Raw genomic sequence first — 14,473 nt, 5'->3', positions numbered from 1 at the left:
CCTTCAACGGCTCACGTCACCACTGTTGCATCAATTCTGAATACTCCCTGCCTTACACCTCCTGCCCTACACCAATCACAAATAATGCATCCAGCTTTTCTGCAATCTCCTTAACCTTTTTAAGCACACCTTTAAATTTCCCTTCTCGTATTGTCCCACTGCCTCCCTAGCTGGCTTCTGGTGTATTAAATGTGTGTGGTTTTTTAATTAATTGATATCACTGTTATAAGCAACATGCTCCTCGAATTCTGTTTTTAAACATCCCCGATTGCCTCGTTTCGCGTTTGTGTGGGCGTGTGCATGGGTTTGTGTCAACATCTGTTCCCGTTTGGGCAAGACTTTCATTGTCTTGCTTTTAATAACTTCCTTGCCTCTGCTGTTTACCACGCCGGCATCTTCGTGCATTCGGTGGCCCCTTTCCCGATCTGCTGTATACTGTATACAGTACTTTATTGTTATTATGGTTGCTGTTATTTTGCATACCCTTTGTGATCGTTGCAGGAAAACAGTTTCCGCGACCTCTCCAGAGACTTCCACTCCCTCTAGTGGCTCTTCAAAAATAACAGTAAAACACCCAGCCATTTCGCGACTGTCCCATATCTAAGCAAAATCTCCCTCGGGGAGGGGTGGGGAGGGAACCCCCTCCCGCTTAGTCAAGAGGTCACAAAGTTCAAGGGAATTTCTCAAGAGCCAATAGGCGAGATGGGCACCAGCAGCTTCGTTTGCCGGTACTGAGCATGCTCGGGGGAGGTGGAGCATGCTCACTCCCTCTTTCCAAGGTACGGATGCCGAGCGAGGGAGCCTCGGCGCGGATAGGGAGCAAAGCCATGGAGGGTGGAAGAAAGCGGCGGAGCTGGCGAAGCGCCTCTTTCCCGCTGCTGCTGAGTCTCGCCCTTGAGCTCGTCCTGCCGGTCGCCCAGGCTCGGAGCCTCCGCTTTGTTACCTTGGTGAGCAGCAGGAAAGGGAGGCAAGAAAAGAAAGAAAGGGATTGGGGGGGCGATCTTTTTTGGGGGGGGTTGCCACGTGACACAAGGCTTCCCAATCCCCAAATGGCCAGCAAGGAAAGGGAGGAAAATCTCGATCGGCCCTTTTTAAAACAACAACACACCCATGAAATTCGTGTTGAAAACAAGTGGCTTTTCTTCGCTGCAGGTTGCGCTTTGCAATCGAAGCCGAGATCGCGATTTCTCCGTTAAGAAAATAATCGAAAATTGCAAGGGTTTGGGTTTAATCATCATCATCATCGCCCTAAGTGTTGGTATAACAGGAGCCAGGGAGGACCCAAGAAGATCAGGGTGCTTGGTTCCCCCCTCCCCCCCCCGCCACGTTCTTTCTTTGCTGCGTATCTCCCAGCGCCTTCGGCTATCGTGAGAGCCGGCTGCAGGGCTTGACAGCAACCTAGCCTCGCTTCAGGGTTGGGGTGGAGCAAGAGCCTTAGTGATCTCTGGCCCGAGGCACAATGCATGGGAATTAGGCAAACAGGAGAGGTAGAGGACGCCAGCACCTGCTGTCTAACGGTGAACTATTTTGGTTTTCAGTTATACCGCCATGGAGACCGCTCTCCTGTGAAGGCATACCCCCGAGATCCCTATCAGGAAAGCGCCTGGCCTCAGGGATTTGGGCAACTTTCTCAGGTGGGTGCTGCAGAAAAAGCGACCTGTGGGAAACTTTGAACCCCAAGGAAACCCATGTCCCAACAAGGGAATGCAGAACTATTTTCTTTGAAGATGAAATTGTGTCAAATAACATGGCATGTTATTGTTTGTGGTGGGGGGGTGGGTAATTCTCCATGCAGCTCCAGTCTGAGGTTTCCTCTTTTGCCACTGCTGCTGCTGCCTTTCCTCTTGGGAGCTATTTTTAGTTCCGCTTTCCTTTTCTCTTTCCTACCCCGGGAAATGACAGTGCCTTTTAAAATCAGATAAAGCAATAACTTTATTTAAAAGACAACAGTTTTCCCTGTTGATGTTGCTTTTATAAAAGCAAAATATGTATAGCTTAACAACCTGCAAAACATGTTGCGGGGGGAGCGGAGGGCTGTGTCATTCATTTCAGAACAGATTTTGGTTAACATTTCCTGTGTCAGCAGTGGTCAAGCTGTAACTATTTGTTCTCATTTTCGTTGGTGTGTGGTTGTGCAAGTAAGCACAAAAACCTGCTTTGCTGTTAATTTGTTGCTGTTGATATGCGTAGGAAGGAATGCAGCAGCAGTGGGACCTTGGTCGAGCACTTCGAGGGCGTTATCATGGATTCCTCAATTCCTCATACAATAGACAAGAGGTTAGTGCATTGTCGCAAATTGCTAGAGGTATCATGACCATGCAGTGTCCTCTTTGCCCTCCCTGTATTAAAATCTCTTTCCTCTCTCTAAGTAAGTGGCTGAGGAAAATAATGGAACAACATGAAAGCCTGTTCTTTCAAATGGCATCTTCCGTGTAAACAGTTTGTCAAATCCCTGCTTGGGTTAAAATAGTAAAGGAACAATAAACAATGGCTGACTAGGGCAGTGACGTGAAGGAAAGTAAAAGGAATAAGAAGATGGAATCTGAGATGGACTGAACTTTGTTTGGTCAAACAGGCCACTCAAGACAAAGGGAATCGCATGGGACACAATAAGAGACTGGGGTACTTGATAAGAGTATAGATCAGATGATTTTCTCCTGCTCTCATGCCAGTAGATGGACATATTTGAGCGTGTTTGTTGAAAAATCTCTTTTGAGAACTGTCAGGAGTTCTCTGGTGAGTTGGCCTGTAGTTTTCCACTGCCTTTTTCTCAGTGATGAAAGCAGATAATGGAAGGCATGGCCCATGAACCAAATTCAGGTAAATACAACAGTAAGAACATCTCCCAAACCCTGTGGTGCACTTCAGCTGTCAAGCAGGAATTTATGACGTCTGGCTTGCCTTGCCACATGCACAAAAACCTGCCCAACTGGATTGTTAACCACCTTCTGGGTGTTTTTATTTAACTTTGTCTCAGTGCCACTCAGTAAACAGTTTTAAATGTGCATAAAGGACAATATGAATTGGAGTGATAGGCCTATTTTATTCCTGTTAGGAACATTGTTTTTATTTATTTCTACATTTATATCCCACCCTTTCCTCCAAGGAGCTCCAGGTGGCATACACAGTTCTCCTTCCCCGTTTTATCTTCACAACAGCTGTGTGAGGTAGGCTAGGCGGAGGGACAGCGACTCACCCCAGATCACCCAGGGAGCTGTCTGGCCAAGTGGGGATTTGAATCCTGGTCCCTTAGGTCCTAGTCTGGCAGTCCTAACTATGGTACCGCTGGTGTGGTGTTATAGCATAGAATGACTGTTCTACAGCAGCAGCATATATTAGACAGTGTTCTTCGTATTCAGCAGCTTCTTGTAGGCCCTCAAATTTTCCACCGAAAGCTACAATTTAAATGATGATGAAAGCTCTTCAGGAACATTTTTATTAGCCTTTGTGCCCATCCTGTTAGAGCTCAACCTAGGTAGGCAACAACAGTACTACTTTGGGGATTTCTTCCTGTGTCAGTTTCCAAGCCAAGTGCTGCTTCATGCGATGGGCCCTGCAGTTCTACCATGGTCAACTGTGGGCTCTCTTGTGTAACACCTCCAAGAGATCTGCATGCCTGGAAACACAGTTCTAGAAACTGTGATTGGCTGAGGCTTCCAGAAGACTGCTTAGCATACCTAAAGAGCTCCACTAATGCCCTTTAGGTGTGTCTAAAACACAATCAATTCTTGTTGCAAGTGGGGTAATTGCTCTTTGGGTGCAATGTGTGAAGTGGCAACGAGACAGAGAACTGAAAGCCATCTCAACTCAGCCTGGCCACAGGTCATCCCCCATGTATCCGCCTGCTGGCCCAGCCCAGGATGAATTGAGAGCAGGAACCCTGCTTCTGTTGCCTTCGCTGCTCATGCCTTCTAAGGTGATGCCCTACCAGTCTGGGTATGCTGCATGTAACTTGCACATATTACAGAGAGGACGTTTTCAAGCCCCACGTCTTTGTTCCCTTGCCTGCATTAGAGTCATTGCTGCCTTAGTGGTTGCACCTGGAAATACAGCAGTAGTGGCAACTGAAGAAGGTGTCAGAGGGAAAGTTGCAGAGGGTTTTCTCTTGTGACATGTAGCTTGGGCTTGCTCTGGAGCAATTTGCTCTCCAGGCATCTATTGTTTCTTGGTGAAACAGCATGGTCAAGTGACTTCTATGGGGCTTGAAGGCAAGAGTCTTGGCTCCTGTACATGGGAGTAGGATTGAATAGCTATTGAGGCCTGAAAATTGTACATTGTTTTAAATTTGGCTGTAAGTCACTTTGGGTTGCCTTGGGCAAGATAAAGCAACCAACAAATGTAAATGAATGAATGAACCTGCACTCCATCTCATATGCCTTTTAGAATGGATATATCGACAAGCAGCACTTTTCTAGTTGCTGCTGAACTTCCTGGAAAAGCCTGTGTCGCAGCTGGTCTGATTCAGCCCATTCCTCTCAGAGCTGGAGACTAAATCTAACCCAGGCACCTCTCAGTTTCCACTATCTGTTGCTTATCTGCAGGTAGCTCAGCTTGCTATCTTTTTGGAAGTCTAATGAAAAAAACGTAATATACTGTGTGCTGACAGTTGTCTTTTTAAAAGACTGCGCCAAGCCCACGGAACTCATTTGAGAGCAGACCAAAATATGTGGAGTAAAGGTTCACATTCTGAAATGCTTCAGGGAATAACAACATCAGGTGCCTGTTGAAAACAAAGACTAGTTAAAGAAACAAGGATAAATTAAGGGATTGGGAATTATCTCAAAGGGTGCTTATTTCCACACTGTTTGATTACATTATGTGTTCTTAAGTCCTGGGCTATGACATACACTCCCTTCTTAGAACTCAAGTTGTTTATTTGCATAAGTGAAGATTCAAGTGGAATATCCTGTTTGGAGGGAGCCGATTTATTTTGCCCTGCAGGTTTTGTGCTGTCATAGACACACTCCTGTTAGTGACTTGCCCACCGGGGGCATTGAAGCATTAATTGTGGAGAATGATACATAGAGGCACATCTGTAGGGCTTTAAGATAGGGGTTACAGACAACATATCTGATTTCCACAGACAACATATGCAGGCTTCTTCAGTCTGTGCCAGTTCCCCTTCATTCCATATGTCCTTTAGATAATTAGGGGACCACTATATGATCTGTCCTTGTAGCTAGCCTAGAACAACACTTTGCATTTTCAAGCCATGATACAACACCACTCAACTCAGCATTCAGCGTGGGTGGCCTGTAGCCTTGGAAAGTGGCACACACATAACTCAAGGCTAGAACACCTGTGTTTTGGATTTGTGAAGTTCCATTGCCATTTCTGCAGCTTCCCTAACCACAGCTATGCTCGATTTTCTAGCTCATCTGCTGCCTCTACTTTATTTTCCCTCCCAAGCTCCCATTCTATTTCCTTGCTTTCTATAGCAGCTCAAATATTCAGAATAGCAATGCGTATCAAACTGTTCTTTGATCAGACTCTGTTGGGACCTGTTTATTGCCGGCTTCCTCACTATGTCTCTTGTTAAGAGAATGTCTAAATCAGATCAGCACCGCAGCAGAACCATGAACATAAATGACCTTCTGTATTTGATGCTATACTCTGGCAGATCTACATACGCAGCACAGATTTTGATCGGACCCTGATGAGTGCCGAGGCCAATCTGGCAGGACTGTACCCTCCAAAAGGGTGGCAAGTGTTCAACCCCAATATTTCTTGGCAGCCTATTCCTGTCCACACAGTACCTGACTCAGCAGAGCATGTAAGTCACTTTCAGACCCAAGTACCAGTAGACTGGACCTTCTTGCATAAAAACACTTCTCTCTCTCTCTCTTCAATTGTTTTCATCTACCCTGAATGCTACCATTCCACTTCTTCATCCTGACTCCTTAGCGATTCCTGTTTTGGAGCAAGTTGCATTTCTCAGGCCCCGTTTCACCTGTCTGGAGGCAGGCAGCCTCTCTTAGAAGTACCACTTTGCTTTCAGCAACTAGCCCATTAACAAGCAGACGCAACAGTTAGCATTGCTTGTAAAGATGGATTCACGGTCAAATGATCCTCTTAGTGAACATCTCTGTTTTGCCTCTGTCCAGCTCCTGAAGTTTCCATTATCGCCCTGTCCCCGCTACGAACAGCTGCAAAATGAGACCCGGCAGACAGCAGAGTATGTGAATAAGACCATCCAGTACATGGTATGTCAAGTTTGATGTACTTCTCTATCTCTTTATACAATGGTGGTGGCATGGAGAGATGGAAGAGCTGACTGTCCTTTGCTCCTGCAGGGATTTCTAGAGATGGTGGCAAACAAGACGGGAATTCAGGATGTCTCCCTCGAGTCTGTCTGGAGTGTATATGACACACTCTTCTGTGAGGTGAGCTGGCCATCCGTAGACATTAGTCATTTGCCCTACAATCCATTTAAAATTCTTAACCTGGGTAGTATCAGAAGCTGTCTGTGCTCTTGGCTCTAGAACCCAGGCTCAGGGGCCAAATGCAGCCCTCAAGGCCTTTTCGGCAGCCCTTGGCAATATGAGACACCCCACCCAGCAGCCCTTGCACTGCTGGATGAGGAGGTGTGAGGGCTCTGACAGGGTCCTGGAGTCTTCCTGTCTCCTCCCAAAGCCTAGTTAGTACTTTCTTAGCTTTGGGAGGAGTTGGGAGGGCTCTAGGACCTTGCCAGAGCCTTGTGCCTCCTTCCCAAAGTCTGGTGCCTTGGTTAGCCGGCAGTATGAGGACTGTGGGGTGTGTGTGTGTCAAATTTGGCCTCACTCCCCCCCCCACGGGTGTGACAAAGCTGTGTGTGGCCCACAGGTTCCATGCTAAATTACTCTTGTGGCCCACTTGGTATGAAAAGTTGGACCGCCCTACGCTAGGCCACATTCTCTCTCCTGAGGCGACACCTCTTGCTACCCCTGCTCTGCACCTTCCTTGAGTGCTTTTGCTTGCTTGGAGGATGCAGAGCTAGCTGTGTGTGTGTGTGTGTGTGTGTGTGTGTGTGTATAGAAAGCTCTGGTCTGTGTGTGGCTGTAACATAGCCAGCTGCACAAAAGAAAGTGTCGCATCTGTTGTTCCGCCCACTTTTTGCCTTTGTCCTCACCCACCACTGACATGTGACCACCCAAACAAATTAACAAACAGCCTCCCTCCAACCCCAACGATTTTAAAAATTGGGAGGGGGCAAAAGGCCTTAGTGGGCACCAAGGGAGGTGCCCACTACACTAGGGGCTCCATTTCTGGCAGGCCCTTCCACATGGCCCTAATTGTGGTCTAGGGATGCAGGTGGCACTGTGGTCTAAACCACTGAGCCTCATGGGCTTGCCAATCAGAAGGTTAGCAGTTCGAATCTGCACAACGGAGTGATCTTGTGTTGCTCTGTCCCAGCTCCTGCCAACCTATCAGTTCAAAAGCATGCCAGTGCAAGTAGATAAATAGGTATCTCTGTGGTGGGAAGCTAAATGGCGTTTCCGTGTGCTCTGGCTTCTGTCACGGTGTCCCATCGCGCCAGAAGTGGTTTAGTCATGCTGGTCACATGACCTGGAAAGCTGTCTGTGGACAAACGCTGGCTCCCTCGGCCTGAAAGCGAGATGAGCGCCACATCCCATAGTCACCTTTGACTGGACTTAAACGTCCAGGAGTACTTTACCTTTACTTAATTGTGCTCTAGTGGGAAAACTGCATTGAGAAGTGAGATGATTGCAAGAGAACAGAGCAGATTTGAAGCTTCCTTCCGAGACAATTTCTGTTCACATAAATTCTTTTGTGGGAAAGGCTTATCCTGTCTACTTTAGAGTCTGCCACAGATGTGCGAAGAAGCTTCCCTTGTCAAGTTGAGAAACAGGTGTTAGTGCAATGTTAAAATTTGCATAATCAGTTTTTACTTAAAAGTGCGAGCATCACAGTCAGACACGTTAGACCTGAAACTCCATGCAAGTAATAATGAATATTGTGTCACTTGGATAAGTAGATTAATCTGCTTATTGTGAAGGAAAGCTTGGGAGTTTACAAAATGAAGGCTACCGGAGGCTGTTAGGAAAGCACAGTTCCTTCCTCTGCATCCCCAACCCTTGAGCCCACCAAAGATTTGAAAGCAAAGTATTTTCTCTTCATGAATTCTGATCATAATGACTGTTGAGTTTTGATCCAAACAGCATTGCTTTACAAATGCATCTGTGGTCCTGGGTTGAGGCATTTAAGTTCAGAGGGCAAAGATTTGCCTTAGATCATAGGGCAAGCTCATTCCAGACCAGCTGCCATAACTCGGGGGGGGGGGAGCTTTTATTCTTGTTCGCCTAGTTTGTATCTCTGAGTGGCCTCTCTCTTTCTTGCGACATCTTTACAGAAAACACACAAAAAACATCTTCCCGATTGGGTAACTCTCAATGTGATGACTCAGCTGAAGCAGCTGAAAGATTTCAGCTTCGAATTCCTCTTTGGGATCCACAAACGGGTGGAAAAAGCTCGTTTGCAGGGTGGTAAGTGAAAGAACATGGAAGGCAGGTTGGGAAGGAGTGGAGGAACATTCACTCACTGGTCAAGAACTAGGCTCTGATAGTTTGTTCTGTCTCTGCAGGGGTCCTTCTGTCTCAAATAAGGAAAAACCTTACTCTTGCTGCAAATGCCTCCACACCTCGCCACTTCAAAATGCTAATGTACTCAGCAGTAAGTTTGTTTCTGGGAGCTGTGCTTGCCTTCTCCTTATTACCATCTTGTGAACAAAACAAAAAAACCGCTGCAGCTTCCAGCAGTTTCTCCTGCTCTGTGAAAGGAATAAGCAAATTAGTACTTCTGTCTCTTTGCAGCAACTGCGGATGCTACAAAAAAACCCCAGATGCTCTCACAAGCAACAGAGAACTTTGTCACTTAGCCTCTCCTTGTAGCGCAGTTCCCAATGTTCCGCTTAGTTTATTTATTTACTTACTAAATGTGTTAGTCGCTTTATCTTGTCCAGGGCAACCCAAAGCAACTTACAACCAAACAGGGTGTTGAAATAGGTGCCAGCCTTTTTTCCACGGCCCTGGAGCCCCTTTCTTAGTCTTCCTACCAGCCCCTTGGGAATCTCTGCCAATCTGCCTTCTTCTGAAATGTGGTTTTAAGTCCCCTTCCATATGCACAAAGGAGATGTTCACATTTTTCTTCCTCTTTCTCAGCATGACACCACCCTTGTGGCACTGCAAATGGCTCTGGATGTTTACAGCGGGAGGCAACCACCATATGCCTCGTGTCATATATTTGAGCTGCATCAGGAGGATGATGGGTGAGGGCTTCGTGAAGCATATCAATCAAAGGAAATGGTATTCAGAGGCAATAATCTATCAGCCTGCTGTACCTTAACTTTTGTCCACATATTCATGGGAGATGAAATGAGGTAAAAGTAAGACTTGCAATCTTAAGATGAAGAAGGGTTTATACTTCTCTCCCCTGTGGTGATGGAGTTACCAGCGAATATATTAGTAAAGCCTTACGTCTGATAGAATTACAAGCAGGAATATCAACAGTACTTTTATGCATCTCTGAATTTAAGAACACCTGACAAAGCACATATAGTATATTCCTGTTAACAGCCCTGCTTGTAACCCAAGGTACCACTGTACTTTTATGAGTTATTTGTAACTAACATCCAGTCTAATTTTTAGTTTTTGCCCCTTGCTCAAAAACAAGGAGGGACAACCCAGCATTTGTTAATTTCTAGCATTCCTCATGCATCTTAGGGTGGAAGGGGGTTGTACGATGATTCTGGGCTTGATTCCAGTAGAAAACATGATATGAAGATGGGCGGCAAATAATCAGAATCTCAGTTCCTCTCTTCCCTGTTTTGCTCCTAGCAACTTTTCAGTGGAGATGTTCTTTCGGAATGAGAGTGGGAAGGAGCCTTACCCAGTGCAGCTGCCTGGCTGTGCACAGCGTTGTCCCCTGCTGAATTTCCTGCAACTCACTGAGCCTGTTACTCCACAGGACTGGAAACAAGAATGTCAGATAGCAGGCACCATGAAAGACACAGGTGAGTGGAGGCTGTTGCAGTAGATAAGCCAAAGAAGGACTGAAGTGATTTCAAGTGCCATAAGCATTTTTTTTTCTCCCACTTCACCCTCTGCAGAACTTATTGTGGTTTTGGCTGTCTGTGGATCGATCCTCTTCCTGCTTATTATCCTGATCCTGACAGTACTCTTCCGTTCCAAGTCCCAGCCTCCTGGCTACCGGCACGTTTCCAATGAAGGAGAGGAACAGCCTTGACATTTGCTCCAGCCCCTCCTGAGGCAGCAGGAGAGCACGGTGCTGACTCTAGAGACAAGAGGGGCTTCTTTCAGTGACTAAGGGTCTTCTTCATTTGTCCTGATTGCTGCTTCTAAGCCAAAAGGCCCAGACTCTGCGCTGGAGCTGTTGTGACTATCGGATGCAGTCGAGCTGCCAAGCGAATAATACAGTCATGAACTAGGAGTGAAATGCAAACATGATTTGGGGTTGCTTTTTGCCAGTACGTGACTCGTTCTATCAAGGAGCCCGTCTTCAATATGCTGAAGTCTCTGCTAGTGGTGCAGAATGGGCAGCCTTCCCAACTGAAACCTGCTGCTCCTCAGAAAGCCTTGCTTCCACCTGGCAGTTGTTACTTGAACCTCCCTGAACTGTGGGAAAGGGGCCTGGTGCTATAACTGCCTTCTCCAGCTGAGTTATTAACTGGGAACCAAACCACTGCCTCTCTGTCTTACGTACTTGGCTCTTAGCCACCGGGTCCATACAGAAGGATAAGGTTGGGGCTGGACCCAATCTTACATAACAGAGGAAAAAATGACTTTCTCAAAAGCAGCCTTCTTCCCATTTGTCACTGACTACAGAAATTCAGTGAGTGGAACGCAGTACATTTCCTCTGTCTCCCCACTATTTTCAGCCTCAACGTATTCTTACAAAGCAGTGCAGCCTTGTGTTTAGTGGGAAGTGAACTAGTGGAATTTAGAAGTGCTTATTAGCAAAGGCCTGGCTAGAATCATTCTTTAAATGCCCTATATCATGCACAATATTCTGGACCAGCAGAGATTCAAAGAAAATCTGCTGTTTTAAAAACAAAGGTAAGTCTCTGAGGCAGAAAAAGATGCAAACATAGCTAAGTACAGTATGTTGCCCTATAGAAAGAATCTTTGTGTATCAAGTGTAGCATGAGAATTTCACGGTAAGGGTCTGCAGCTTTTGTGGAAAACCCTCCTATCATGCCACACTTTATAGATGACGGCATACATATTCTTTCTAATACATCTTCAAGCACTTTCTCATCTGACATGGAAAGAACACAAAAATAATCATCTCTGCTGTTCTAAAAACACAAAGAAATTAAGAACACTCACCGCTGCACACAAATGTCTTGGGTACAAACCAGAAGACAAAAAGCAAGCCCATACCCAGTCTTGAACAGAAGTACTTCTGAGCATATACAGAATGTGTTTCCTTCATGCTTGAAAAACTACAGCTTACCTGCTCTCTACATACACTAAGGAATGAGAGTCCAGGCATGATTGCAAAGACAGGCACGAGTTCCCCAGCATACTTTGCAATCCAATAACACAGTCCTCCTCTCCAAAAAACTGAACACACTCTTTGCTTTTCTCTCTTCCCCGCTGCTTCCCATCCCCTTTCAGACATAGCTCCTCAAAACAAGAAACAAGTCTTCTCTCTGCACATTTCTCTGTCCTGCTCCCATAGGCAAGAAAGCCTCATTCCTTCGTCTTCACCCAGGGCTCAGTCCAGGAAATCTGAGGCCAAATCCAGAAAACAGAGTCTTTCCTTTCCCTCCTTAAAAGTAGCCCATGCTGGTTTTTCTCCCCACCTTTCCTAAGTGCAGCAACTGAATTCTTCAGAAAAGAATCAGAGGCTTGAAAAGAACAAGAGGTGCTTCATAAGAACTTCACTTGTTTGGTGTTTTCCCTTGGATGCAGAGAGGAAGCCAGGATTTTTAAATATGGGAGCTGGATGAGAAAGCAGCTCTGCTGAGTGGGAAAAGTTAGTTACTGGGAGAACAGCAATCAATGTTTAAAATGGCCAGTGCTATTATTATTTTTTTAATGAAAAAAAGTGCCAGTACTCACCATGAAGTTCTTACAGTAAGTGCCGCACTTTTAACATTTGGAGGGGGGCGAGGTGCCGGCACTGCATATCCTTGAATACCCCTAGGAAAAAACCACTGGAAATAACAGACATATCTAAGCATGGGATTGTGGGGAGTTGGCAGTCCTAATCTTTCCCCCAGAAAGATGTTCTGCTCATTCTGAGGCTTCAGCAAATACATTAAAATAAACACAAAGTATTCCTGTCCCTCACTACATTACCCATCTTCCTAGTAATCATATTTATTGATGCTTCCATAGCAACTAGCGCTATGCAAGAACCACCCTCCTAGGTAAGGCCAAAGTTTCACGACAGTGGCCAGTCAGGTGCCTATGGGAAGCCTACAAACAGGACCCGAGTGCAACAGCACTCTCCACACTTGTGATTCCCAACAATTACTTTCAGAGACATACTGCCTCCAACAATGGAGGTGGAGCATAGTCCCCATGAATTTGTCTTTCAAAGTCACTCAAAGCCACTTTCTGCGCTGCAGCTTCTCACTGTTGATAAGAGACCTGAAGAGTTCTGGGTTGACAAAGTCCATTATATTCTTGCAGAGAAGCTGGTAAAATGTGGGCTGGATGAGGTAATTGTTTAGGCGGATTTGTAGCAATGGCAGAGGAAGGGGGTGCCTGGGTGTCATCCCTTGGGGGGTGACATCACCCCCCACCCCCGTGGGATGCTTGCCCCACCCCCACAGGCAGCTAGGCCCCCCCCCCAGTGCACAGCATGTGTGCTGCTTCGGGTGCTAGAGCAATTAGCTCCGCCTCTGATTTGTAGCTGATTGACTGACCAAACCCAAAGAGTGCTTACTAATGGTTCCTCATCATCGTGGATAAAAGTGACGAGTGGGGTGCTGCGAGGTTCTGTCCTAAGCCCGTTGTTATTCAATGTCTTTATAAACTTGGATAAAGGCAGGGCTGTTTTTCAGCTGGAACTCGCCGGAATTCAATTCCAGCACCTCTCAGGTGGGCACCATTGCCATTATAAGAGAAGAAGGGAGGCATTCATGGTGAGTTCTGGCACCTTCTTCCAGAAAAATAGCACTATGTAAAGGTATTGAGCATATGCTCATCAAATTTGCAGATGACACCAAACTGGGAGGGGTAGCTAATGCCACAGAAGACAGAATCAGGATTCAATATAACCGTAACAGATTGGAGAACTGGATCAAAGCTAAGAAAATTAATTTCAATAGGGACCAAGGTAAGGTTCTGCACTTAGGCAGGAATAACCAATGGGGACACCTGGCTTGCCAGTAGAAAGTGAACTCAGGGTCTTAGTGGACCACAAGATTAAGGTGAGTCAACAGTGTGATGCAGCAGTAAAAAAAGCTAATGCTATTCTATGCTGCATCAACAGAAGTATATTGCCCAGATCAAGGGAAATAATATTCTGCCTTAGTCGTACCACACCTGGAGTGCTGTGTCCAGTTCTGGGCACTACAATTTAAGAAGGATATTGACAAGCAGCAACATATGCAGAGAAAGGTGACCAAGATGATCAAGGGATGAGAGGAGATATGATAGCCATCTTCAAATATCTAAAGGGCTGTCACATGGAAGATGGAAAAGTCTTGTTCTCTTCTGCTCCAGAGTGTAGGACCAGAACCAATGGATTCAAGTTACAAGACAGAAGATTCCAGCTAAACAACCAGAACTTTCTGACAGCAAGAGCTGTTCAACAGTGGAAGAAACTTGCTCAGAAGGTGGTTGGCGCCCCTTCCTTGGAGGTTGTTAAGCAGACGTTGAATGGTCATCTGTTATGGATGGTTTGGTTGAGATTTCTGCATTACAGGGGGTTGGACTAGATGACCCTCAGAGTCCCTTCCAACTCTACAATTTTATGATTCTATGAACCTGCATATATTAATTTTTCCAACTGCTGATCACCCAACTGCATGGCATGGCTCCTGCAGGGCAGGATGCAAGCACAGAGCCAAATGAAGTCCAGCACAATGGGTTGATTACATGTATTTCCTGCAAGCCAGGTAAAAAATCAAGAGGGGCAAAATTTAAAGTTGTCTGCTTTGGTACAAACTGAGGGCATAAAATGTTTCTGTGATTTATTGTTTGAGTCTATGATTGTGGTCTTTGTAATTCACTTGGATAATTTTCTTAACCTCCCCCCCCCCCCCAATTAAAAACCAAGTGGAGAAAATCAAGACTGGACTCTTGTTCTTTCTTCCTCTGAGCAGGTTTTAGAGCTGGACCAAAAGGGGGGGGGGTGCAATTGCAAAATACATCTTTTTGCATCATGGATCCTAGTGAGAAAACATTTCACCCCAAGGGAAAACCTGCCTTTATGAAAGTTGTCTGTATATACTACACTTTATCTTACTGTTTCTTTATGTAAATTGATGTATTTATAG

General features: G+C 45.8%; 1 protein-coding gene across 3 annotated transcripts; it reads left to right on the top strand.

Moving 5' to 3' along the window:
- The first annotated feature begins 505 nt into the window (after positions 1 to 505).
- On the top strand, positions 506 to 14,266 carry ACP2 (acid phosphatase 2, lysosomal). Of its 3 annotated transcripts, none has more exons than XR_014515148.1 (12): positions 506 to 947; positions 1,539 to 1,634; positions 2,191 to 2,277; positions 5,621 to 5,773; positions 6,105 to 6,203; positions 6,294 to 6,383; positions 8,351 to 8,483; positions 8,582 to 8,670; positions 9,159 to 9,265; positions 9,834 to 10,009; positions 10,106 to 13,251; positions 13,415 to 14,266. XR_014515148.1 is itself a non-coding variant. In XM_083457567.1 (11 exons), the coding sequence occupies exons 1-11, from the start codon at positions 738 to 740 to the stop codon at positions 10,240 to 10,242; spliced, it is 1,377 nt and encodes a 458-aa protein (XP_083313693.1). In that variant the 5' UTR covers positions 573 to 737; the 3' UTR covers positions 10,243 to 14,266. The 3 variants fall into 3 exon arrangements, 1 of the variants encoding a protein (XP_083313693.1); XR_014515149.1 differs by having other exon boundaries at positions 573 to 947; positions 10,106 to 11,349; positions 13,238 to 14,266; XM_083457567.1 differs by having other exon boundaries at positions 573 to 947; positions 10,106 to 14,266.
- Positions 14,267 to 14,473: the final 207 nt, after the last annotated feature.

The sequence above is a fragment of the Podarcis tiliguerta genome, assembly GCF_965153285.1.
Source record: "Podarcis tiliguerta genome assembly, chromosome: 1".
NCBI lineage: Eukaryota > Metazoa > Chordata > Lepidosauria > Squamata > Lacertidae > Podarcis > Podarcis tiliguerta.
Note: the sequence above shows the minus strand (reverse complement) of the source record. Positions and strands in the feature narration are given on the sequence as shown.

Bases quoted from the DNA above. Each gene is read 5' to 3' on its own strand.
- ACP2 (XM_083457567.1), top strand. From the start codon at position 738: ATGCTCGGGGGAGGTGGAGCATGCTCACTCCCTCTTTCCAAGGTACGG. The intron at 6,384-8,350 runs GTGAGCTGGCCA...ACATCTTTACAG, and splicing joins ATGACACACTCTTCTGTGAG to AAAACACACAAAAAACATCT. The intron at 8,671-9,158 runs GTAAGTTTGTTT...CCTCTTTCTCAG, and splicing joins AAATGCTAATGTACTCAGCA to CATGACACCACCCTTGTGGC.